At 42.0% G+C, this 25,519-nt stretch overlaps 1 protein-coding gene across 1 annotated transcript in view; it reads left to right on the top strand.

Annotated features, from left to right (window-relative positions):
• Positions 1–1,508: 1,508 nt before the first annotated feature.
• Positions 1,509–25,519, top strand: part of DTWD2 (DTW domain containing 2) — a 170,328-nt gene continuing 146,317 nt past the window's right edge. The window contains exon 1 of the mRNA XM_030566858.1: positions 1,509–1,736. Coding sequence (XP_030422718.1) covers positions 1,588–1,736 — 149 coding nt within the window. The 5' untranslated portion in view covers positions 1,509–1,587. The remainder of the gene's footprint in view (positions 1,737–25,519) is intronic.

Here is a 25,519-nt window from a genome sequence, read left to right on the forward strand (position 1 = left end):
CTAATCGTAAATGCACAGAACTCAGGAAATTCAATGTTATGGTTCCCTAAGCATCCATAATCTAACCACTTTATGCAATCATAAAAGACTGCTTCATTTTAATTTATAATTTAAAAAGAAATATTTAGCATTTTTCTACTAAACAAATACCCATGTTTGCCCTGTGGATTTTGTGTGTCAGCTTTAGTGTAAAAATATTAACCATTCTGGACTAGTGCCAATCTTAGAAACACACATCCCTGAGTTTTGTCTTGCAGGTAAAAAAGCATTTTAGTTCATATTTAATAATTAGGTACAGCTACTACCACTGAAAAAATCTGAATGTATTTACAGCCAAAGAATGGCACCTGGGGAATGACACTTGATGCCATAAAAGCTTTATGAGGCACTTTAAAGGGGGCACTATCAAATTAAATGTCATATTATAATTAGAGACAAGGTGAATGAGGTAATTTTTTTTTTGGACTTCTGTTGGTGAAAGAGACAAGAGAAAGAGAAAGAGCTCTTCTTCAGATCTGGGAAAGGTATTCAGGGTGTCTCAGAAAAATACAAGGGTGGAACAGATAGGCGTATATAAGTTAACACACATTGCAAGCAAACAGTCCAGGTCTGCAGTCATAGGAATAAGAAGGGTAGTGGGTTAGATTGTTGTAATGAGCCAAAAAGCCAGTATCTTTTTTTAAAATCCATGACTTTTAGCGTCTATCAGTTATGATTTAAGTTCCAAGGCTCATCTTTTGAAGGTGTTGTTTTATTAAAAGAGTTTGCCCACTGGGTGTTTGTCTTTCATCATTTTATGACTATTATAAAGTTCCTTAACTTTTAACAATAAACTAAACGTATAAAAAATTAATTCCCCCCCCAATCTACTTTTCACTAATGCCTGATCGTGCAAAGATTTTCACATAGGGTATGCCTACACTGCAGGCTCTACCAGAATATGCTATAGCACAGAGGCAGACGTGTGTATGTTTGCCTATATATAAATGCTAAAATGGAATAAAGTCAGCTTTGAATTAGCTCCAGTTGTAGATTACGCTAATACAAATGAATAACAAAGCGAATTAAACTACTGCAGAATAACGCAGCCTGCTTCCAGAAGCAGCACAGCCACCCGTGGGAGTTAATCCGGAATAACTCCGGGCCAATGCAGATACGCACACCTGCCCAGGAGGTCTGGTCAGTTTCACTGTAGGGGACGCGACAGCAACGCCCGGCTATCACAAGCGGCTCGCTAGCAGCGTATCCTGGCCTCGCAGACGCTGCCGGGAACCTTCCCCCGGACTTGCCTCTGGCGCAAGTGGAGAAGGCTGCGCAGCGCCCACCTCCTCTCTCCGCTGACACCTCCGCACCGGGATCACCGGCTACCGCACCCACCCCCACACAAGGCGGGAATAGTGACCCTATCTGGCCTTGTGATTGGTTGAACAGCCCGGGGGGCGGACCCGCGATAGAGCTTGCCCCCCCCATGTGACGGGCCTCCGCGGCCTTACCCAGGCTCCCAACCGACCGCCGCCTTTCGCGGCCTCTTAGCGCCACCTGGCGGCTGCCTCCCACATCGCAGCAGCTCTCCCAGCCGGCGGCGAAATGGAGACGCCAGCGACTGGGAGCGAGGAGGCGGGCGCGGCGGAAGGGCCCGCGGAGGCAGCAATGGGGCGGGAAGATGGCGGCTGCGAGGGTCTGTGGGAGCTGCCCGTGGAGCGCTGCGTGAGGCGGGCGGAGTGCGGCCGCTGCCGGTGAGGAGCGGGGCGCGGGGTCAGCCCGAGGCGGGCAGCGGGGCCTGGCGGCTGCGCCCCCTGCCGTTGTGGAGGGGGAAGCGCGAGGACACAAGCCGCTGTCTGTCGCATCGCGCACGGGCCGCAGCGTGGGGCTCCGCCGGGTCCGGCTTCGGCGTGGGGCGAGACGTGCCTTCGGGAGTCCTGAGGCGAGGGGAGCCGAGCCGAGCCAGGGTGGGGGTTGCAGGTGCAAGTGTCTCTGCTGAGCTACCAGCCACATGCTTGTGTTCGCTTAGGGCGCGGACTTCAGCTGCTGGGGAGGGGGGCTGCAGCTCTGCCAGTGCCTGACCTTGACCAAGTCACTTCCCCTCTCCCTGCCTCACTTTTCCCCTCTCTAAAAAAAGAGGGGGGGGATGATGTGCTTATCTCCTTTGTAAAGCACATTGAGCTGTACAGGTTGTACAGCACAGGATTCACCTAAGCATTTCTACGCGTTTCACTGGTGCAGTAGGGGAGGGGGCTGCATTTTTGTTATGTATGTTCCTTTAGCCAAGTGGTTCCCAAACTTTTGTACTGGTGACCCCTTTCACATAGCAAGCCTCTGAGTGTGATCCCTCCTTACGAATCAAATTATATGTTTAAAACCATTATAAATGTTAGAGGTAAAGTGGGGTGGAGGCTGTCAGCTTGTGACCACCCCACGTAATAACCTTGTGATGCCTTGAGGGGTCCTGACCCCCAGTTTGAGACTCCCTGCCTTAGCCTTTCCACAGAGGGAGATGTGTGGATACAGATGGATGGGCAGGTATAAGGAAATAATGAGACAGTATTAGTCAGTATTACAGGCCCAACTCTTATACGTGCATATATAGTTGAAATTACAGCAATAGCATTATAACCTCCACCTGTTACAGTCCTGCTGGTAACTATGAGCCAGAAAGCTCAGTACCAAATAGTACATAAGAACAGCCATACTGGGTCAGACCAAAGGCCTATCTAGTCCAATAACCTGTCTTCCTGCAGTGGCCAATGCCAGGAGCCCCAGAGGGAATGACCAGAAGAGGTAATCATCAAGTGGCAACAAAGCGCAGTATTCTAGCTCCACAACTTGGGTTTTAAGTTTATGTACATATTCCTAGGAAAAACAGTTGAGTTACCTTGAGTGGTCATTTCTGCCAGCCTGTGCTCTCCTGATTTTGATCAGTTTACCCAAGTAGTAATCCAGCAGATCCTGAACAGCTGTGACTAGGACCTTAAAGCCCTAATCCTGCATGCACTTATGTGCATGCTTAATATTCAGTGTATGTTAATATGCAGGATTGCCCCAAAGCCGTTAAGATCTAAATTGGTGGATCATATAGTAAAGTCAGAAAATAACATGGTGTCAGTAGAAAAATAACAGGGAATGACATTAAAAAAAAAAAAAAGACTTGGGAGAACTTAGTTTGTGTGAAGTCTGGATTAGTGCAGTGAACCTTGATTCTTCTATTTAGTAGTTCTTGCTGTTATCACTTTGTCTTGTTCTTGCATTATCTTGTTACTCCTGTCTCAGTGTCCTTTACTTGTATTTCCCTTTAAAGAAACACTGATATTTTTAATTACTGTGTATACTACTCGTTCATAAGCTGTATATTTTTGGTAAAAAAGTGACGCATCGAAGAGCGGGGTCGGCTTATAAACAGATCTGCACTAAAATTTGATTATTTTAAACTCTATGGAATCATTGAATTGAATATCTAATACATTGTCATTTTGTTTACTTGGAGCATCTGTAGGCATGGAGCCACTTGGCTCCCTGTGGCCGCGGTTCACCATTCCCGCAGCTCCCATTGGCTGGGAATGGCGAACTGCGACCACAGGGAGCTGAGGGGTTCCAGCTGAGGGGCCTGCAGATGCTCCAAGTAAACAAAATGTCCCAACCCGCCAGCTGCTTACTCTGACGTCCAGGAGTCAAAGTTTGCCAACCCCTGAAATATAGAATCATAGACTAACAGGGTTGGAAGGGAACTCATGAGGTCATCTAGTCCAACCCCCTGCTCAAAGCAAGATCAATCCCAACTAAATCATCCCAGCCAGGGCTTTGTCAAGCCTGTCCTTACACCTCAAGGGTCATACAGTTTTTGCTATTTTTACCTAATCATCTTGGGGGGCTCGGCTTATAAATGAATGGGCTAATGAACGAGTATATATGGTAACTTGTTTTCTTAATGTGAACTGATTAAGGGTTGATTCCGGCCAATACTGCCAAACTTGCTTGAGCTCCCACCCAACACTTTTCCCTCTTTCTCTCTCTCTCTCTCTTCACACCTGCTTGCTCTCTGTTCAGTTCATATCACAGGGTATGTCTGATTAATACGCTACAGCAGCATGGCTGCACTATTGTGATGGGAGGCGTTCTCCTATTGGTATAGGCAGTCCACTTCCCCAAGAGGCAGGAGGTAGGTTGATGGAAGATTTCTTCTGTTGACCTTGGGCTGTCTACAAGGAGACTTAAGTTGGCTTAACAACTCTATTAATCACACGGTTAATAAAATATCAACTGCAATTTATTAAATATTTTTGGATTTTTTTCCTACATTTTCAAATATATTGATTTCTGTTACAACACAGAATACTAAGTGTACCATGCTCACTTTATATTATTATTTTTATTACAAACATTTGCACTGTAAGAATGGATAAACAAAAGAAATAGTATTTTTCATTTCACCTCAGACAAGTTCTGTAGTACAATCTCTTTATCATGAAAGTGTAACTTACAAATACAGACTAACACGGCTACCCCTTTGATACTTACAAATATAGATTTTTTTTTATTTTGTTTTTGAGTAACAAAAAAAAAAAGGGAAAACTTCAGAGCCTACAAGTCCACTCAGTCCTACTTCTTGTTCAGCTAATTGCTAAGACAGACAAGTTTGTTTACCTTTATGGGAGATACTGCTGACTGCTTCTTATTTACAGTGTCACCTGAAAGTGAGAACAGGCATTCACATTGCACTTTAGTAGCTGGTGTTGCAAGGAATTTACATGCCAGATATGCTAAACATTTGTATGCCCTTTCATGCTTTGGCCACCATTCCAGAGGCCATACTTCCATGCTGATGATACTCTTTTAAAAAAAATGCCTTAATTAAATTTGCAACTGAACTCCTTGGGGGAGAATTATGTCTCTTGTTCTGTTTTACCTGCATTCTGCTATATATTTCATGTTATAGCAGTCTTGGATGGTGAATGAGCACATATTTGTTTTAAGAACACTTTCACAGCAGATTTTACAATTGTGAGATGAGCATGATTAAAAATATAACTCTTGGTGGTGAAATGATAGTTAATATTTATTCCGTGGTTTGAGTTATAAGCACTCGTCCTTATATCAGCAGTATTGGAAAATCTTTCTGTAGTCAGAAGTCAGTTTGTCTTGTGTTCTGTATGCTTTTGAACTATAGTGTACTCTTTACTCCTGGGAGAATTCTGCACCACTGCACATGTGCAGAATTCATGTCCTCTGCAGATTTCTTTGCTTCCCCGCAGAAAAATGACTCTCTGACAGGGAAGCTAAGGGAAGTCACAAGAGCAGTCATGCCACCCTCCCCAGCAGTAAGTTTTGGGTGCCTAGGGCAACTGGCTGAGAAGTAAATCAATGTGGGGCAAGGCGCGGGACTGGGGAAGACCCAGCTGGTGGCTCCTACCCTGCACTGGGCTCAGCTACTAGGTCTGACTGGGCTGGGGAGGATGAGACTTCCTCTGCACGGCATCGGGCTGGGCCAGACTCACCCCCAGATTTCTCCCCAGGTTACAGGAAGCTCTGTAAACTCCCCACCCATCGCTCCTTAGCTGCAGGTGAAGGGATCACTGTACGGGGAACTTCTCCCCCATCCACCCAACCTCCATGCATCCAGAGGCCCTCATACCAGACCCTCCCACTTGGGCCCCCTCTGCAGAGCCTCATTACCATTGCACCCAGAACCACTCAACAAGCCCCTGTGCATGCAGATCACCTCCCGTACCCAGATTGCCCCACACAGAAGCTTCTCAATGCACACCTGGATCCCCCTACACTAAGTCCCTTCTCACTTGGATCCTGTCAGGCTGAGCCTGCCTGCCCACACCTGGTGCACCTAGCATGTAGGGGCAGGGCCTTGGGGTGCTGTTTGGGGGAGACTTGATCCTTGTGCTGTGTCAGAGTTGGGTGCAGCCTCACTGCTGAGCCATGTCTGGGGGGTGGGGGAGGGAGGAAAAGCTGCAGAGTGATCTACCTCTGTGCAGGCAGTTGCCTGTGCTCCCCAATGCCATGCTGGAGCCTCCATATTTATATGACAACATTTTCAGGATTTTAAAATATTGTGCACAGAATTTTTAATTTGTTGGTGCAGAATGCCCTCAGGAGTAACTCTTCAAAATCACTTCCAATACCACTTAGTTAATAGAATCTTTTGAATCACTTTAATCCATTGATTGGGGAGAAATCTTCAATTATTCCTGGTGGTGTTGTGAATAATGATGTAATACTGCCATCTAATGCCTCATGGTGTATTTTTTGTACAAATAAATTTGTTTAGATTAATAAAATGTGCTTATCAAACATAGGCCTTATTTACAAACCAGTTACACTAATTTAAAAGTAAACTATACATTGCTCAAGCCTATTTAAGCATTTTTAGGCGAGGTGTTTTCACTAAACCATTCAGAAACAGACTTAGTTAAAACACTCCAATGTTTGTGTATAGACAAGGCCATAGCTAAGAACATCTGCAGAAATAAAATACACAATAATTGAAATCTAAGCGAAAAGCAGGAGTAATCAATGGAGCTACTTGGCTTTAGATTCAGGAAGACAACCTACAATCAGTTTACATAGAGAATACCATCTTCACAAACAGGGCTAGATATGTACTTTCATTAAAAAATGAAAATATAAGATATATATGTGTAAACTGCAGAGAATACTGGTATATTAATAATAGATATAGTCTATGTCAGTGGACATCAGAGATCTTTATGATCTTATTATGAGATGACGATTAAAGTCTGTTCTAGGTTAATGGATTATTGGTTTCTTGTATGTTGTTTTGATGCCAGTTCACAATCTGATTTTTACAATCCCCACTCAACCAAACACATGTTTTGGTCAGAGAAGCTATCTAAGCTTGTTATAGGCTCAAAATATAACTCAGTTGAAAACATGTATGCCTTGTTTTAAAACATGCCTGTGGGGTTCTGGCTGGGTAAACCATCAATTAAACTAGAATAGTGGATTAGCTGGGATCATGGATGCATGGTTAATACAATGTGAACTTGCCTGTCATGCCACCCCTCTGCCAGTTCTAGTCCAGTGAGCAGCCAGATGATCGTAATTGACATGAGTGCTGCTCTCTGAAGCCTGTCTCTTTTTAAAAATACAAGTTATCTATTTTGTATTAATATAAAGTGCTGTCAGTAAGTCTAGCAAGTGTCTCAAAAAATACTTAATAGAACTGTAAAAGCAGCAAAGAATCCTGTGGCACCTTATAGACTAACAGACGTTTTGGAGCATGAGCTTTCGTGGGTGAATACCCACTTTGTTAGATGCATATAGTGGAAGTGGATATATATCTGCCCCTGGAAATTTCCACTACATGCATCTGACGAAGTGGGTATTCACCCACGAAAGCTCATGCTCCAAAACATCTGTTAGTCTATAAAGTGTCACAGGATTCTTTGCTGCTTTTACGGATCCGGACTAACACGGCTACCCCTCTGATACTTAATAGAACTGACTGCTAACTCTAACAAAATGGAAAGTAACAGACAGCTATTGATTTCCCTCACCACCCCTACCATCCGGCCCCTTTGTTTCATCAACTTGAAAGAGTTTAACATTTAGATGTGATTTCCTCACATATATTTTGAAATTTTTGGTGATTGCTGAGTAGCAATTGCTTTGTCATTTTTAAAGATTTTTTTCCCCGAAGATTTAAACAACCCGCTTAGCAAAAGTTTTTGGTTTTCTGTGGTGTTTTTTTTTTTTTTAATTGTAATCAGGAAATGTAGATCCAATTTAATTTCTATGTCATCTTGATAGCTATAATAAAAGAAACAAACAATATTCCCCTTTGAATATTTATATTTAAGCACAATTTCAATTTGAGACCTCCTGAGGTCTCTTTCAACCCTAATCTTCTAAATGAGACCATGTAGATATTTTAACATTATAATCTTTGAGCAACATTAGGGTTAGGAAATGGTGCTCTTATGTACACTAGTGCATCACTGTTCCCTAAATGTAGTATGCTGCTTTAAAAAAGGCTGTTGGTCATATAAAAGAGGATGACATAAAGCAATATCTAGCAATTTGTTGTTACAGATCTTGGTTAAAAGTCTGTAAATGCTATGTGCACAATTCTTCCATAAACTTCAAAGGGAATTGTGCATGAGAAGTATTTGCAGGGACAGGCCCTATGATTTTAACCAAGAAAAACTTAAATTGTCTGGAATATCATGTATAATAGATCTGTGTTCATGTGTTAATTGTGTGCTTGTGAATTGAGGTCTAGCAATCTGTGAAAGCAGTCCTAGGTATCTTTTTATGTTTGCGAGATTAGGAGTAATAATTCTTGCTGTTGTGAAAGATATTTTTAAGACAGCCATTGCTACTTTTTATAATTGTCATACTGTGTGTTGTGATTAGGGCTGCCAAGTGGTTAAGTTGTGATAATACCATTTATTTAAATATTTTTGGACGTTTTCTACATTTTCAAATATATCGATTTCAGTTACAACACAGCTTACAAAATGTACAGTGGTCACTTTATATTTATTTTTTATTACAAATATTTGCACTGTAAAAAAACAAATGAAATAGTACTTTTCAAGTCACCTAATATAAGTACTATAGTACAATCTTTTTATCATGAAAGTTTAACTAACAAATGTAGAATTATGTACACAAAAACCTGCATTCAAAAATAAAACAGCATTATCTACCTTTTGCACACTGCGGAATTTCTCTTTCATACACTTTTCGCAGCAATTTGCCCATGACATCTGCTCTGTTAGGTGGACTGTATCCTGGTCTCAATGACTGAACCCTGTTAATGAAGTGTGCGTTCTCAATCATATGGAAAGGAGAGTTTGTTGCATAAACAAATCGGGCAATTTTTTAATCAATTACTTCTTTTTGTAATCTGCTGGTTCTTATCACAAATTTATCTGTGGTTGTTTCTGGATGATGGAGATTCTTTTTTTTTTTTTTTTTCTTTTTGCTGCAGGTGATATACTGTGGCTATGTGACATACATGATGTGACTGAAACACTATCATTCGTAGTGATGATGGTGATCTTGAAGGTGTATAGTCTTCAGAATCCCATATGTTAAGTCAATGCAGTTATTTAATTATTATACCATACTGCTCATTTAGTATTACTCATTGCATTCACTGACACTCAGTACTACTTTAAAGGTGAAATTGTAAAAGGAAGATCTGCCTATTTCAGCTACTTATTTTTTATCACAACTGCATCTAAAATGATAGTACCATAGAGTAACAACTATATTTCTTGCTCAAACATGAGAATTCAAGACTAGTCCAGAAGGAAGACAGGCAATCCTTAAGAAAGAGGTATGAAATAAAAAGGTTTACCAATCTGAAGATCCTGCATGTTAAGACATGTTCCTTTTATCATCTTCAAGCAGCTTCTTCCTGAGAAGGAACACTTCTCATGATGTTTCATCTGGGCAACCAGGCCTTGCATTTATTTGTTGCACTGTTTGCATTTTGCATGCATATCTATCTTACCCACAGATAGAGGACCTTCATTAAAATATTCCCAAGCTGGGTCTCTTTCATCTCTTGCTGCCATTATAGGTTTTCCCTTCTAGTGAGAGAATGGTATAGTAGATCTCAAATCAATGAAGGCTACACCCAGAAAGACCTCAAGACTTCTGGAATATGCTGCTCAAACAATTTCACTTTTGTTTCTACTGCCTGTCCCTCCCTTCTCACATTTATCTCTAGACTTCTTCTCCTTGTCCAGATCTATTCCGCCCCCAACAATCTTCTATTCACTGAGCTTTTTGAAACTTTTCACTTTGAGAGAGGTAGGGGATTGTCTCGGTGTACACAAATTTGCAGAGGGACAATAGAGTGGAGGTCTGTTATTCCTCACCTCTATATTTTATTGTATTTATGTATTTACTTAGATGTTTGCTGTTAACAAGCATATTATCTCTGGAGACACAAATCCACAATTTGAGAACTGCAAAACGAAGCATCTCTGATGGTATCTTCTAGACTGAGCACTGAGTCCCATTGGGTAGATAGAAAGATTGACCTAAATAATCTATGCAAAAGCCCCTGGAGCCTCAAAAGATTGGGTCCCTAATCCATGAACTATTGGAACTCATTTACAAAACTTTTCTTAAACATTACATGAATATATTGTCTCATAGTATAGAATTAGAATTTATAGTCCCTATTCCATGATGAGATATATTTGAGCTATAATCCATCTTAATTTTAATTATCTTTAGATAGGTTTTTTCCTCAAAAAGCATGTTATCAAAAAATCTGATTTTTTTTATTTTTTAAAAATCATTAATTTTTATCCACTCTGTTTTTGAGTGCAGTTATTTAATTAAAAAACTACGTTTGTAAATTGCACTTTCATGATAGAGATTGCACTACAGTACTTGTATGAGATGAACTGAAAAATACTGTTTATCATTTTTACAGTGAAAATATTTAAATATAAAGTGAGCACTGTACACTTTGTATCTTTGTAATTGAAATCAATATGTTTGAAAATGTAGAAAAAACATGCTGCAAAATAGTTAAACAATAGAATACCAATTGAAATTTATTAGCAGTGTAATTAATTGTTATTTTTTAATTTGCAATTTAAGTTTATTGCGTGAGTTTATGGTTAATCGAGAGTCGTAGTTGTGATAAAACATTTTATACTTTAAAGGATGGTGGGTGTAAGAAAAACTAAATCTGAAATGATCAATCTATGGTATGATCGTAAGTATACAACAGTGTTTTGGCGTACTATACTTTATCCATGTGCTTGATGAAGATAACTGACCTATTGGTGAAGAAAGATAATACACAAAACCCCTGCATGCTGTATAGCTTGTGAAGAATGTAGTGTGCTCAAATAGTATCGATAATGAATATGACATCTTCTGCAAGTTCTTTGATGAAAAACTAAGTGTGGAAAGGCAGCAGACTTTTCCTGAGCACAAAGATGTCTGCAGTTTCCTGATGGCACGTTACTGAACTTTATGAACTTGATTCCAATAAATACTTAACTTAAACATGAATTTTAACAAATTTGCTTTAATTATTTAGAAAAAAATCTTAAGTATCCAAATTGCTTCAGAACCACTGATTTTTTTTTCTTCTTCTTAAAATGTGAGATGTAGGTACTCGTCCTACTTCTAAATTCACAACAATTCTGCCGTCACTGAAAGTAATACTTCTGTATCAGTGACTCCAGTTTTTAAGTTTTGTGTGTGTGCACACGCAGCTATTGATACAGAGACTCCTCTGTGGTTCATAATTTTAAACAAATGACTTACTAGCCTGTTGAGCAGGTGTGGGCAAACTTTTTGGCTCGAGGGCCACATCTGGGTATGGAAATTGTATGGTGGGCCATGAATGCTTACAAAATTGGGTTGGAGAGGGCACTGGCTGGGTATGTAGGATCTGGGGTTGGGCCAGAAATGGGGAGTGGAGTGGGCTCTGGGCTGGGGAAAGAGGTTGGGGCACAGGAGGGGATCAGGAGTGCAGGCTCCGGGAGGTGCTTACCTCAAGCAGCTCTTGGAAGCAGCGGCATGTCTCCCTTCCCCATTCAGCGCCTGTGTGGAGGTATGGCCAGGTGTGCCGCCCTGTCCACAGACACCGCCCCTGCAGTTCCCATTAACCGCAGTTCCTAGCCAATGGGAGATGCAGGGGTGGCACTTGGGGTGGGGGCAGCATGTGGAGCCCCCTTGCTACCTATAAGCATAGGAGCTGGAGGTGGGACATGCTGCTGCTTCCAGGAGCCTTGGCATGCATTTGTGAAGCAGTCTCTGACCCTGTTTCCCAGCTGGAGCATGGAAGCAGGGAAAGCCCCAGACCCCGCTCTCCAGTGGGAGCTCAAGAGCCAGATTAAACAGGCTGGAGGGCAGGATGTGACCCACAGGCTGTAGTTTGTCAAGGTTTCTTTCCCCAGTTTGAACTTTAGAATACAAAAAGTGGGGACCTGCATGAACACTTCTAAGCTTAATTACTAGCTTAGATCTGGTACGCTGCCACCAGCCAGAATTTAGTGTCTGGCACACTTCCTGTTCCCCCAAAACCTTCCCTGGGGAACACAGATCCAAACCCCTTGGATCTTAAAACAAGGAGGATTTAACCATCCCTCCTCCTTTCCCCCCACCAGTCCCTGGTGAGTTCAGACTTGGAGAAATCCCTTGGATCTTAAAACAAGGAAAAATCAATCAGGTTCTTAATAAGAAAGCTTTTAATTAAAGAAAGAAAAGGTAGAAATTCTCTGTAAAATCAGGATGGAAAATGCTTTACAGGGTACTTAGATTTATATAGCCCAGAGGAAATCCCCTCTAGCCTCAGGTTCAGAGTTACTGCAAACAGAGGTAAAAATCCTTCCAGCAAAAGGAACATTTACAAGTTGAGAAAAAAAACATAAGACTAATCCGCCTTGCCTGGCTACTTACTTACAATTTTGAAACATGAAAGATTGATTCAGAAAGATTTGGAGAACCTGGAATGATGTCCCGTCCCTCTCAGTCCCGAGAGCGAACAACAAACATAAAAAAAGCACAAACAAAGACTTCCCTCCACCAAGATTTGAAAGTATCTTGTCCCCCTATTGGTCCTCTGGTCAGGTGTCAGCCAGGTTTACTGAGCTTCTTAACCCTTTACAGGTAAAAGAGACATTAACCCTTAACCATCTGTTTATGACAGGAGCAGTCTCCGACCCTGTTCCCCAGCTGGAGCAAGGAAAGCCCAGACCCCACTCTCCAGTGGGAGCTCAAGGGCCAGATTAAACAGGCTGGAGGGCAGGATGTGACCCATGGGCTGTAGTTTGCCCACCTCTGCTGTAGAGTATAATATTTTAAATAACATCTTGCACACTTCTTTAGCATTATGTTCTCATTCAAAATATTAAAAAAGAAATAGAAGCAGGATGACTAGTTGAGCTACTCTAGCCCTGAAGAAAAAGTTTTTGTTGTCTTTGATTTTTGATGGTGCAGCAAAAAGAAAAACCTTTTAAAAACAAATTATTTATAAATTTTGAATTATTTTTCATGTGACAGCAATATTTTTTGTTAAAGTGCCCTCATGATTTCAGCCAGATGTTAAAAGTAAGTTTTCATATACACACCGGAGCTGCCAAATGTCAAACATTATATGTGTCTGGTCATATATGTCAATTTTGATAGTTGCAAAAAGTTCAAAAGCCTTTAAAAAGGCAGAGTAGATTTTCAGCAGCACCAAGAAACAATAATCAAGGAAGAGGCTGAGCAGGTGTAACATAAATAAATTTGTTCATTAGAATTTTAACAAGTTCTGGAGCAGCGAACAAAAAACCTTATAATCGGATTGTTGCAGTAATTCCTTCCCCATTTCAGGGAGGTGCGGATCTGGATTGGCCTATTAGGAGCACTGGGAATCTCTATTCCATGATGCTTCCTAGAGCTCCCTGTCAGTCATGATGAGGGGCAAGTGCATCTGTTTCTCTGGATAGTTAGCTCTGATGGCTAGTACAGAGGTGAGAATAGGGCTATGATCCTGCCTCCGTCTGTGGTGGCCTGTATTCCAGGTGGTGATTAAAAGGAGGAACACTCTTTCTTCCCTTGTTATGCACCCTGTCACTTAACATCTGAATCTTGGAAAGAGACTATTTTCTTTTCCTTTTTGAAGCTAGAGAAATCTTTTTTGTAAAATGGCCTTGATAACTTTACATCTATGTGAGAAAGCTTTGATGGGTTTCCCTTGGTATCTCAGTATCAGCTAGGGTTCTGTAAAGTTAGTCATTTGTACCCTCAATTTGATCACATAACCATATCACTGCTGCCTTCCCTTGCCAACATAGTCAATGAGAAATAGAACTCTGCAATTGGGTTACGTTTTTGCCTTATCATTTGTGTTTGTGCATGTCAGGCCTCTTTTTAACCCTAGCAAAATTTTCAGATTGCTTTAAAGCTAGAGTCTGTGGCCAGTAGAGGGTTTTAGACCAAAAAAAAAAAAAAAAAAAAAAGCTTGTGTGCTTTTATTACAGAATTATACAATTCCTTCTCATAATAGGAACATCTGCACAATAATTATAGCAGGAATGCAATAGAAATACTTAGTTGCAATTGGTGGGATTTGGAGGAGTCCATATGTTTAAAATGTGAGCTGGAAATGTATTTAGTATTTTCTGAACTTTTAATATTGATACTAAAACACTTGCATCTTGTGAAATAAAGGCATTGTTATATTATGCAACAGTTACAGTAGAAAATAAATTCAACTAAATTCTAATAAACCTCTTTTGTGAGATAAATAAACATCAACATCTAATTATTGATGAGATGGTCTTTAATGCTGTCATTCCTGGGCCTCAGTTCAAAAGCAGTAGGAAAGAGTTAAGCATAATAAAAAGGAATTCAGCTTGGCAAAATTGTAGACTAATAATGAGACATTGGCGCACCTGAGGTCTGCAGATGGAGCACATACTAATTATGTGATAAGTTAGTCTGGTGACAATAATAAAATGGTGTGTGGGGGGGAAACTCAGCTGCTTTTAGAAGTACTTAACCTTGGCATTATTGAGCCAGTTTTCCAATTCCCTTCAGATATCACTGGGCAGTGTCCATCTTGTACTTGTTACAGTAGTTCTCCAGTGAATGTAGCCCAAGAAGGTCTCAATACTGTGCTAACCAGAGAGTAATCTGCACATAAGCAGCTGACAGAGTAGATATATTTTAAAAGTACATTTGAGTTTTTGGCTGACTTTCCTAATATAATGATGGGAAGGACTTTACAGCATGCAGAGAATTAAGATCTTAATGCTTTGATCCTGTGGTTGTATGTGATGTGGATTTTTTCACGCACTTGGCTCCAATTACAGGAGTAAGGCCCTGGTGAATATGTGAGAGATGCACCTTAGAAGCACCATAATTAAATTTGAGTTGCTTTTTCCACATAAAAGCAGCATAAGAACAACATGCAACCTGAACCTGATCATTACCCAAAATCTACCTTGCCAATAAAAAGGCAAACTTCAGTTTTCCAGGTAAACTTCACTGTCACCGTAATGCTAGCTTAAAAAAAAAAATACACATTTGAAGCAGTTCTTTTTGGAAATCCTCCAAATGGGAGAGACTTTTTTGGGGTTTTTTTTTTGGACCCTTATAGTAGAAGGTGTAATACTGGCAATTGTATGGATGGATGCCTGGGGTACGCTAATCAGCTAGGTTGCCTCTGACATGTAGATCATCATTTTGAATCAAGTCCTGCTCAACAGGGATTAATAGTTGTTCCCATCTAATGAATGTTTGGTAGCCCTATACGAAACAAGTTCAATGACCACATTAAATGCACCACTGTGTTTTGCTGTAGATTGTAAACTCTTCCAGACAGGGACTAGCACAGTGATGTCCTGGTTTTCACTGAGTCTTGTAGTGAGAGCTTCTGCCACGGGGGGCTGAAATTGCCTTACTTAGTATAAATTTACAAACGTTTGAAGCATTGTTTCTGTCACATATGCATTGGGGGTAGGGAGAGGGAAAAATTGGAAAACAGACCTAAACATAATTTAAGCTTTAAAAAAAAACCAAACCCTCATGACTTTTTGAGTCTGTCTCATTAGTTTTGAGCTTCCAGGAATGACAGAATATTGTATATGCAAGGTACACAGTTCATATGGGCAGTGTGGGATTTTAATTTGATAAACCAGAGAAGGCCCAAAACTAGTTTGGACCAGTGGTGTCTCAGCTCATCTAGTACTGACTCATAACTGTGACTTTAAAAGTGTTAGATGATCTTAAAGTTTGTTTTCAGGTAAATCAAGATCATTATAGCACCAAGAGAAAATTATTAAATTTGTTCTGCAAGATTTTTGTCAGTTTTAAAAAGGAAAAAGAGTTTATTCTTTGAAGTAGCTAATTCATAATTCATGAGAGAAAGCCAATTTGCCGTAGAGAATTAATGTAGTGGCAAATCATATGTTAGGTAGTGGGAGTAGACTTCTGCATGGCATGAGGTAAATGTTATTTTCTGTTTCCTAATTAAGTCCCTAATGAATAGGGCCAGTTTACAAATTCTTGTCAGTGCTTTGCAATATTTTGCTAAGAAACTTTTTGGAGGAAAATAGGGATGATTACAGAGTAAGACCTCTGTGTAATCTTGGTCTTTCCTACTATACCACAGGGCATGCTTACATACATCCTATGGTTAGGAAAATATCATATAGGAATTTGTAAATTTTGTGGAAAGCCCCTTTATTCTTTTTATTGATATTTCTATTCAATAATCCATGTTTTAAAACCTTAAAATGTCCATTTGCTCTTGCAATAGTATCTAAATCTTAATTTTCCCAAGTATCTTTTATTTCAAAGTCCTTCCACTGCCAGATGTTAAAAATCATTAAAATATTCCTCTTATCTATATTTTTCCTATATATATAAACTCCTGTAATCCCTGTCTGTAAATTATTGTGAAGCTCTTTATATCCAGGAGCAAAACTGCTTATCTACCTATTTAGATCATAGAACTGGACGGGACCCTGAAAGGTCATTGAGTCTAGCCTCCTGCCTTCACTAGCAAGACCAAGTACTGATTTTTGACCTAGATCTCTAAGTGGCCGCCTCAAGAATTGAATTCACAACCCTGGGTTTAGCAGGCCAGTGCTCAAACCACAGAGCTATCCCTCCCCTCTTCATCTTTGGTTCTGCTCACCAATTTTAATTCTCATCAGAGGAGTGCACTCAGTCTCTTTCTTCTGTTGACAGTGACTGGTTTCTACAGAATATTGGGGGGTATTCACCCTTTTTTACCCCTGTGTCAGAAGGTAACACTTCCCAAATGGTTCTCATTTCTGATCCCTTCCAACATCAGCACTTATTAATGGATGAGCACCACATGTGTTACACATGCTGCTTTCGCTCTTATTTCTGGCCAATTGTCCTTCAACTGCTATGGAACCACTGGCATTCTATTTGCTTTGTAGACTGTTTTCTATGCTACTTTTTCCCTAAAATTCCCTATTGTTTCTACTACCAGGGTAGCTCTTCTGGGGCCATGTCTACATTAGCAAGATTTGCCAACTGAACTTTTGTCTACTTACAGCTGCCAGTGTTGCTAGAGAGAGTGCACACTTGGCTGCTCTTGTCATGCTGCATGTCCTCATAGTGAGATGATGTGTTGGCGAAAGATGTGATGCAACATGTGGGAGACTTTTGTAGTGCATTGTGGGAACTAGACTGTACCCAGCAAATTATGGGAGCTCAGGATCTAGTTTCCACAAATTCACTTTCCTCCATTCCATAACTTTTGTGCCGTTTTTTAAAATGCCTGTAGCCACTCATGCTGCCTTTTTGTTCTATCCATTGGACTAAGAAATCTAGCACAGCTAAGTGCAGCACTGGTGGCTGTTTTAGAGACAAGGTGCACACTTTTTCTGTATTTGCAGAACTTCAGTGACTACCACTTCAAGGATTATGGTGGTGCTGTAACGAAGCAGCTGAGACAACTGAGGAGGAGAAAGAATGGATGATGCAGATAGTGAATAAAAATTACAGAGTGTTACAGGCATATATTGACCAGCTCCACAGGGTGGAATGGTGTTTTTCAGCCTGTGGCATGATGGGCTTGCAGCTGGGACGATCAGCAGTGGCTTCAGAACTTTTGCATGCAGAATGCCAAGTTCCTGGATCTTTTCCCTTCAGTACAGTGATACCAGAATGAGAGCTGCTGGACAATAGAAAAACAGGTGGCAATCACAACCTGAAAGCTTGCAACTGGAGACTGCTAGTGGTTGGTGGGCAGTCAATTCAGAGTTGGAAAAATTACGTATGGAGAGTGGCTGTCATCCAGGAGTGCACGGCCATTAAGTGTGTCCTGCTTCAAATGATTGTGACTTTGGATAACGTTCAGCAAATAACAGAAGGTTTGAAAAAAAGTGAGCTTTTCAAACTGTGATGGGTCAATAGGTTGCATAAGCAGATCCTTCTCCCACGCTCACCTTGTGTCTGAGTACCTAAACAGGAAGGGTACTTTTCCATGGTTATGCAAACACTGGGAGATCACCAGACTGTTTCACTAACTGTGCTGGTCAGGGAAGATGCCTGATGTGTGCAACTTTAGGAATACAGGACTTCCGAAAGACATTCTTCCTGGACTGGCACGCTCACATTAGTGCGGTTGAAATGCCAGTAGTGATTTGGGGGAATGTGGCTGCTTGCTTGCTTGGATCATGAAACTGTACATGACACCTGAACAGCACCATGGAAAGATTTAACTACCATCCAAACTGGTACAGGATGACTGTTGAATGTGTTTTTGGTAGGTTGAAAGAACTCTAGCAATGCCTCATGACTACACTGGATATCTGTGAGGCAAATGTTCCTTGTATTGCTGCTTCTTATGTATCAAGTAATATTTGTGAAGCTAAAGTGGAAGCATTACTAGTAGGATGGAGTGATAAAATGGACAAACTGCCGATCTTGAGCAGCCAGACACCAGGGACATTACGAGAGCCCATCAAGGAGCCCTGTGGCTGAATCAGATCTTAAAAAATCACTGACAGTGTGCTATAGTATTGCAGTGTGCTGCTTTTGTGTACTGTTCTCAGTACTTGGCTTGAACATGGATTTATAAACTCCTGATATAAATTTGGTGGGAGGGATTTTACTTTGGTCTCTGATATTTGTTTGGTGACACACAATAAATATACTACAATTTTCAAAAAAACAAATTTATGGAGTGCAAAGAAACAATGACCATTCTTAACAGTCAATTTTGAGGGTATCAACATTGACAAAATCTGAAAATAAAACCTTTATAAGGTAATAAACGAAGTGCAAGGTGCTTGCTGACTGATCCTATAATAATCGCAGGTCATTGAACATATAGTCATAGTTCTCCTTGTTTTCCAAGGATAAGACCGCAAGCTATGCTGGCGCTTTGTTTGGTGTGTGTGCGCTGCCCAGGACTAACTGTGACTGAAAGCCATGGTGTCCTTCCCATCCCCTTTAAAGTTCAGACTGTTTTGAAAATAGTTAATCTCCTCCATCCCCCTACCCCCACCCCCTGGTAGCCCACTTTGGCATGAAAACAGGCAAGGTTCAGTGCAAATATGGGTAAATTAGTGTCAGGTTGTTTGTCGTCTTTAGCTTGTGATAATAGTATCTGTAATAGTTAATTTCACAGATGCCTTTGTTTCTTTAGCCCAGGGGTAGGCAACCTATGGCACCCGTGCCAAAGGTGGCACGCAAGCTGATTTTCAGTGGCACTCACACTGCCTGGGTCCTGGCCACCAGTCCAGGGGGCTCTGCATTTTAATTTAATTTTAAATGAAGCTTCTTAAACATTTTAAAAACCTTGTTTACTTTATATACAACAATAGTTTAGTTATATATTATAGACTTTTATAGAAAGAGACTTTCTAAAAACGTTCAAATGTATTACTGGCACGCAAAACCTTAAATCAGAGTGAATAAATGAAGACTCGGCACACCATTTGTGAAAGGTTGCTGACACCTGCTTTAGCCTATATTAACACTAACAAAGTATGTTAGTAGCTTATGGAGTTAGTAGTTTGGAGTATTAGTTTAGATTAACTGGAAATCCCAGGAGCCATTATTGTTGCTGAGCTAAGTTTCTAAGGAATTCATTTATTTCTGTTACAGCATGATTAGATTTATGAGTTGTGACTTTTTTAGGCCACTCATTCTGTGCCTCATCAATTTGGCTAGTAACTGTTTTGATCTGCTGGCATAAAAAATGTTATCAGGCCATTGGATAGCCACATCCCTTGGCTGTGAATAACTACTGGCGAGTAACATCACAGCAGCAGGCAAGGACTGCAGCAGTGACTTATCTTGTTAATTAAAGTAATGTCAATACCCTTTGATCAGCTTCTTCTGTAATTACATTAAATGCAACCTTGCCTTGGGGAGTGTAGTTTATTGAGAGACAGACAGAAAGGATATTTCAATGGAGATTAAATGTGAAAGGCATGTTCATAAGAAATGGTTCAAAGAAAGGAAAATGGTTCATATAAAAGAACCACTATTGACTTTTATAAATATAACACACACAAATAGGTTTCATATTTTACTTTTTATTTTATGTAATGGTAATGAAAAAGCAAATCAGAGACCTATATCCATATATTCAAATGGTAATCTTTGTTTAATTGCAAATAATTTCTAGTATTTTTTGTAATGCATTCTAATTAACATTGTTTTTTACATACATACAAACTACAATGTCCATTGTTCAGGAGGGGATTTCTGAAATGAAGAGCTTACTGATTAAAGAATAGTGGCCTCTTCAAGAAGAAACTATGGCTATGTCTACACTACTGTGGTAAGTCGACCTACACTACGCAACTCCAGCTACGTGAATAATGTAGCTGGAATTGACGTATCTTAGGTCAAGTTACCATGGGGTCTACGCCACGGGGGGCTGACGGGAGAAACTCTCCCAATGACTTACCTTACTCTTCTCTTCAGGGGTAGAGTACAAGGGTCAAGTGGAGAGCGAGCTGCAGTCGATTTGGTGGTCTTTACTAGACCTGCTAAATTGACTGCTGGTGGATCGATCTCAGAGCGTCAATCCTGGCTGTAGTGTAGACCTGCCCTGAATGTTGGGACTCTCACTCCATCTGTTTGTTTAGGGTCAGACAACTTTAGTATGGAATTAATACTAGAATACTGCAGCCAGTACTGTTGTCAGTATTTAAAAAGAATGTTGGAAAATTAGAGATGGTGTGGAAAAGTGCCATAAGATGATTGAAGAGTGAGAGAAAATGCCATACAGTGAGAGATGTAGGGTATGTCTACCCTGGCAGAGTTACATTGCCAGCAGTTACAGCACCACTCAGAGAGCACTGAAGGGAAACTGCTATTGTGTGTTGTCACTGTCAGCTGCCTGCGCAATAGCGTGTTTGCACTTGCGGCACTTGCAGCGATATTCGGAGCAGTGCACTCTGGGCAGCTGTCCCACAGAGCATCTCTTCCTTTTCTGCCACTAAGAGTTGTGGGAAGGCAGAGGGGGTCGTGGGGCTCCTGTCTCAATGCCCTGTGATGTGTTGCTTCACATCTCAGCAATTCCTGTGCTTCCGTCTGTATTTGGCGCCATCTTTCAATGGTTTGTGTACTGTGTGCTCTGCCTCTTTGGTCTGCAGGAATGGATCCTGCACTGTTGACCAATATTCTGCTCACTCTCGCTAATATGTTACGAGTGGCAGTGGAGTTATTCCTTTAACCACAAAGGCAAGAGGAGTTGGACGTTGATCTCACCGCGCGTAGTAGATACAGCACAGGATTGCTTGTGGCATTGATGGAGGTGCTGACCACAATGGATCGCCACTTTTGAGCTTGGGGAAACAAGCGCTGAGTGGTGTGATCACATCATCATGCACATCTGGGATGATGAGCAGTGGCTGCAGAATTTTCAGATGAGGAAAGCCCCATTCATGGGACTGTGTGATGAGCTCGCTTCAGCACTGCGGTGCAAGGACACGAGAATGAGAGCTGCCCTTCCTTTGTAGAAGTGCGTAGCGATTGCACTGTGGAATATGGCTTTGCACAAATAGGCATCCCTAACTGCGGAGGGGCAATAGGTGGCACACACATTGCAGTTCTGCCACCAGACCACCTACCCACCAAGTACATTAATTGGAAGGAGTATTTTTCTATGTGGGGGTATTATTAATAAACTTGGAGTTTTCATTCTCAAAATCATGTTTACCAGCTGCAGGTCAGCAGTAGGTTTTCTTTATTGTTCTATAGAGAGACAAATTTATTACGGCTACTGTCATGCCATAGTTTTGAAGCTGTTGACTTGTTAAGGATCATGATTAGTTCTATGGAAAACCACACAGAATATCAGGTGCTTGTGGATCACTGTGGGTGTTTCATGGCCATTAACACAAGCTGGTCTAGAAAGGTGCATGATGCATGCACCTTTCAGAACACTGGCCTATTCAGGAAGCTGCAAGCAGGGACTTGCTTCTCGGACCAGAAGATCACTGTAGGGGAAGTCGAATTGCCCATTATGATCCTGGGAGACCTTGCCTACCCCTTAATGCAGTGGCTTATGAAGCTATACATGGGGCACCTTGACAGTAGCAAGGAATAGTTCAACAGGCTGAGCAAGTGTAGAATGACTGTTGAGAGTGTGTTTGGCTGTTTAAAAGCCTGCTGGCACTGCCTATATGGGAGGCTGGACTTGGCTGATGACAATATTCTAATGCTTATAGCCACGTGCTGTACACTCCATAATATCTGTGAAGGGAAGGGTGAAAACTTCACTGAAGGCTGGACTGCTGTGGCTCAGCGCCTGGAGGCTGCATTTGAACAGCCAGAGGCCAGGGCTATTAGAGGGGCACAGTGCAGGGCCATAACAATCAGGGATGTGTTCAGGCAGCAATTTGAAGTGGAAATCCACTGATATTTGTTTCTGTGCTCAGGAATGCAGTGCTTGTATTGCTAGGAGGTAATTATGATTGAGGCAGATGATGCACTATGAAGGTTTAAGAAAATTGCCTGTTGCTTTGCAGGGTTCTATTTGCTTTCAGTTAATGGAATAAAGATGGCTTTCAAACTGTCATAAACAGATAAGTAAGAGTTAATAGAACAGAAGTACTTCATATCTCTTTTGCCTATAAAGGGTTAACAAGATCTGTGAGCCTGGCTGTCACCTGACCAGAGGACCAGTCAGGGGACAGGATACTTTCAAATCTTGAAGGAGGGAAGTTTTTGTGTGTGCTGTTAGATTTTGGTGGTTGTTCCCCTCTGGGGGCTCAGAGGGACTAGACGTGCAACCAGGTTTCTCTCCAATCTCTCCGATACAGGCTCTTATAAGTTCAGAATAGTGAGTACTAGGTAGATAAAGCGAGTTAGGTTATGTATGTTTTCTTTATTTGCAAATGTGTATTTGCCTGGGAGGAGTTCAAATTTGTATTTTGCTGAAAGGATTTTAATTTGTACTTGTATACTTAGGCTGGGAGGGTATTCCCAGTGTCTATAGCTGAAAGACCCTGTAACATATTCCATCTTAAATCTACAAAGATAATTTTTACTGTTTTTTCTCTCTTTAATTAAAAGCTTTTCTTGTTTAAGAACCTGATTGTTTTTTTATTCTGGTGAGACCCCAGGGGACTGGGTCTGGATCCACCAGGGAATTGGTGGGGAGAAAGAAGGGAAGGGGGAGAGAAAGGTTAATTTCTCTCTGTGTTAGGATTACTTTCTCTCTCAGGGAGTGTCTGGGAGAGGGAGAGAGAAGGATGGGGGGGAAGGTGAATTTTCCTGTCTGTTTTGAGATTCAAGGAGTTTGAATCACAGTGGTCTTCCAGGATAACCCAGGGAGGGGAAGCCTGGGAGAGGCAACGGCGAGGGAAAGGGTTTACTTTCCTTGTGTTAAGATCCAGAGGGACTGGGTCTTGGGGGTCCCCGGGCAAGGTTTTGGGGGGACCAGAGTGTACCAGGCACTGGAATTCCTGGTTGGCAGCGCTACAAGTACTAAGTTGGTAATTGAGCTTAGAGGAATTCATGCTGGTACCCCATCTTTTGGATGCTAAGGTTCAGAATGGGGTTTTATACTATGGGGGTGTATACTATTTATACAAACCAAAACAATTCTTTTATTAAAAATCAACAGCCAGAGGAGAGAGACAAATAAAAAAACACATCAGCACTGTGGGGGATAAGGGAAGGGAGTGTCCAGGAGAAGGTGGAGTCCCTGAACGGTTAAAGATTTGTGTATGTCCAGGTAGCCTCATCTTTGGGAGTACAGTGCAGTAGGTACTGTACCTCAGCAGGGCTAAATTGCAGAGGGACTGGTGTTGAGTGCAGTGGGTACTGGGAGTCCACAGGGTTTGCAGTGCTAGTAGCATTCCTGGAGCATGTTTGCTTGGCACTTCATAACTTTAAAGAGCAACTCTGTGGATTCGTTCTGGTGCATCGTGTTCTCCTTTCGGTCCCTCTTCTTGCTGTGCTGCCACTCCTTCAGTTCTTGTTTTTTGGCTGCGGAGTGCATCATGACATCACACACACTTTCTAATTCTGCGCAGCTGTTCAGTCAGCGATAACAAAGAGGGAGGCTGGACTCCCAAGCTCATATCTGCGAAGCCAAAATGCAACATTTTATAGGCGCAATATTGTTCGCAACGCACAGACCACTGATTCAGTGGTTTAAAATACAAACAGTATTCACATACCTGTCACTAACTGTCTGACCCCAGGCAAGCACACATGAGACAAAAGACCCCCAAAACGGTGAGTAACCGCAGGGTCAGGGGAAATCAGTGTTTCAGGACCATACCGTACACTGGGCACGAGGCTCTTGGGGAGAGTCAGCACTATAGGCGAGGCCTTCTAATCATTACTGTCCCCACGTTTTCCACAGGCTATGTTCATTATGGAAGATATCTCACTGCTGAGGGTAAGCAGGGAATCAAGGGAGGGTCTTCTCCAAGACTACGGCTTCTGTCCTGGTCCTTTTGCGGTTCGTCTGTGTGCAGCAATGGTCCCCTCGCCCCAGTGACAGCAGAGGGGTGCAGGAAAGTTATCCTTAATGGGGCAAGAAACAAAGCAGCTCTGGCAAAGAACCTGTGGCAGCGAATTGCCCAGTATCTCCATGAGAGTTTCGTGGAGATCGCTGAGGTAGATTCCCGCCTATGAAGTGAGGGAGTGAATCAACACCCTGTTCAGCAAATCCCAAATTCCAATCCACTTACCAGGGTCCTCCTCTTCTGTTTTGCGCTTCGCCAAGCTCCGACAGCTGTAACTGGCTAGCCTCCTCCAGGGTAGAGAAGAGCTCCTGGATGCATGCATCTCTGACCTCCGGGTCGTCCTCTGCCTCTGGGTCCCCCTCCCTCTCCACATCCTGGTCAAAGATTTCCTTCTCCTGGCTCGGTCCACTCTCGACTGGTATGCGAGCCACCAAAGTATCCGTGGTTACCTTCGCAGTGGAGGTGGGATCACCACTGAGTAACACGTCCAGCTTTTTATAGAATCGGCAGCTCGTGGATGCAGCGCCAGAGTGATGGTTTGCCTGCTGTGCCTTATGTTAGGCATTCTGCAGCTCCTTTACTTTGACCCTGTACTGCACTGTGTCCCAGTCATGCATCCTTTCTGTCATGTATCATGAAATCTGTCTGGAGGTATCATAATTCCTACAGCTGGAGCGCAGCAAGGACTGGACAGCCTCCTCTCCCCAAATGCTGATGAGATCCAGCAACTTGGCATTGTTCCAAGCGGGGGATCGCCTGGTGCATGGAGCAGGCATGCTCACTTGTAAAAATGCACTGAGACCACTGCAGGCATCACCAAGCAAACAGGAAGGGGACTTTAAAAATTCCCAAGAAATTCAAAGGGTGAGGCTTATGGTTGGTCACCTGAGGACAGGGCAATAGAGTTCAAATCGATGACCAGAGAGGCAAGAACGGGCATTGTGGGACACCTCCCAGAGGCCAGTTGCAGCGCCGTAATCGACCAGGGTGTCTGCACTGGCACCGCGGCACTGTAGCCCCAGCACGGAAGGTTGTATGCCTCTCATCGGAGTGGTTTTTTTTTTAAAGCGCTGCAACTGCACACTTTCTGTGCA

Source organism: Gopherus evgoodei, chromosome 6 (assembly GCF_007399415.2).
Source record: "Gopherus evgoodei ecotype Sinaloan lineage chromosome 6, rGopEvg1_v1.p, whole genome shotgun sequence".
In the NCBI taxonomy this organism is placed as follows: domain Eukaryota; kingdom Metazoa; phylum Chordata; order Testudines; family Testudinidae; genus Gopherus; species Gopherus evgoodei.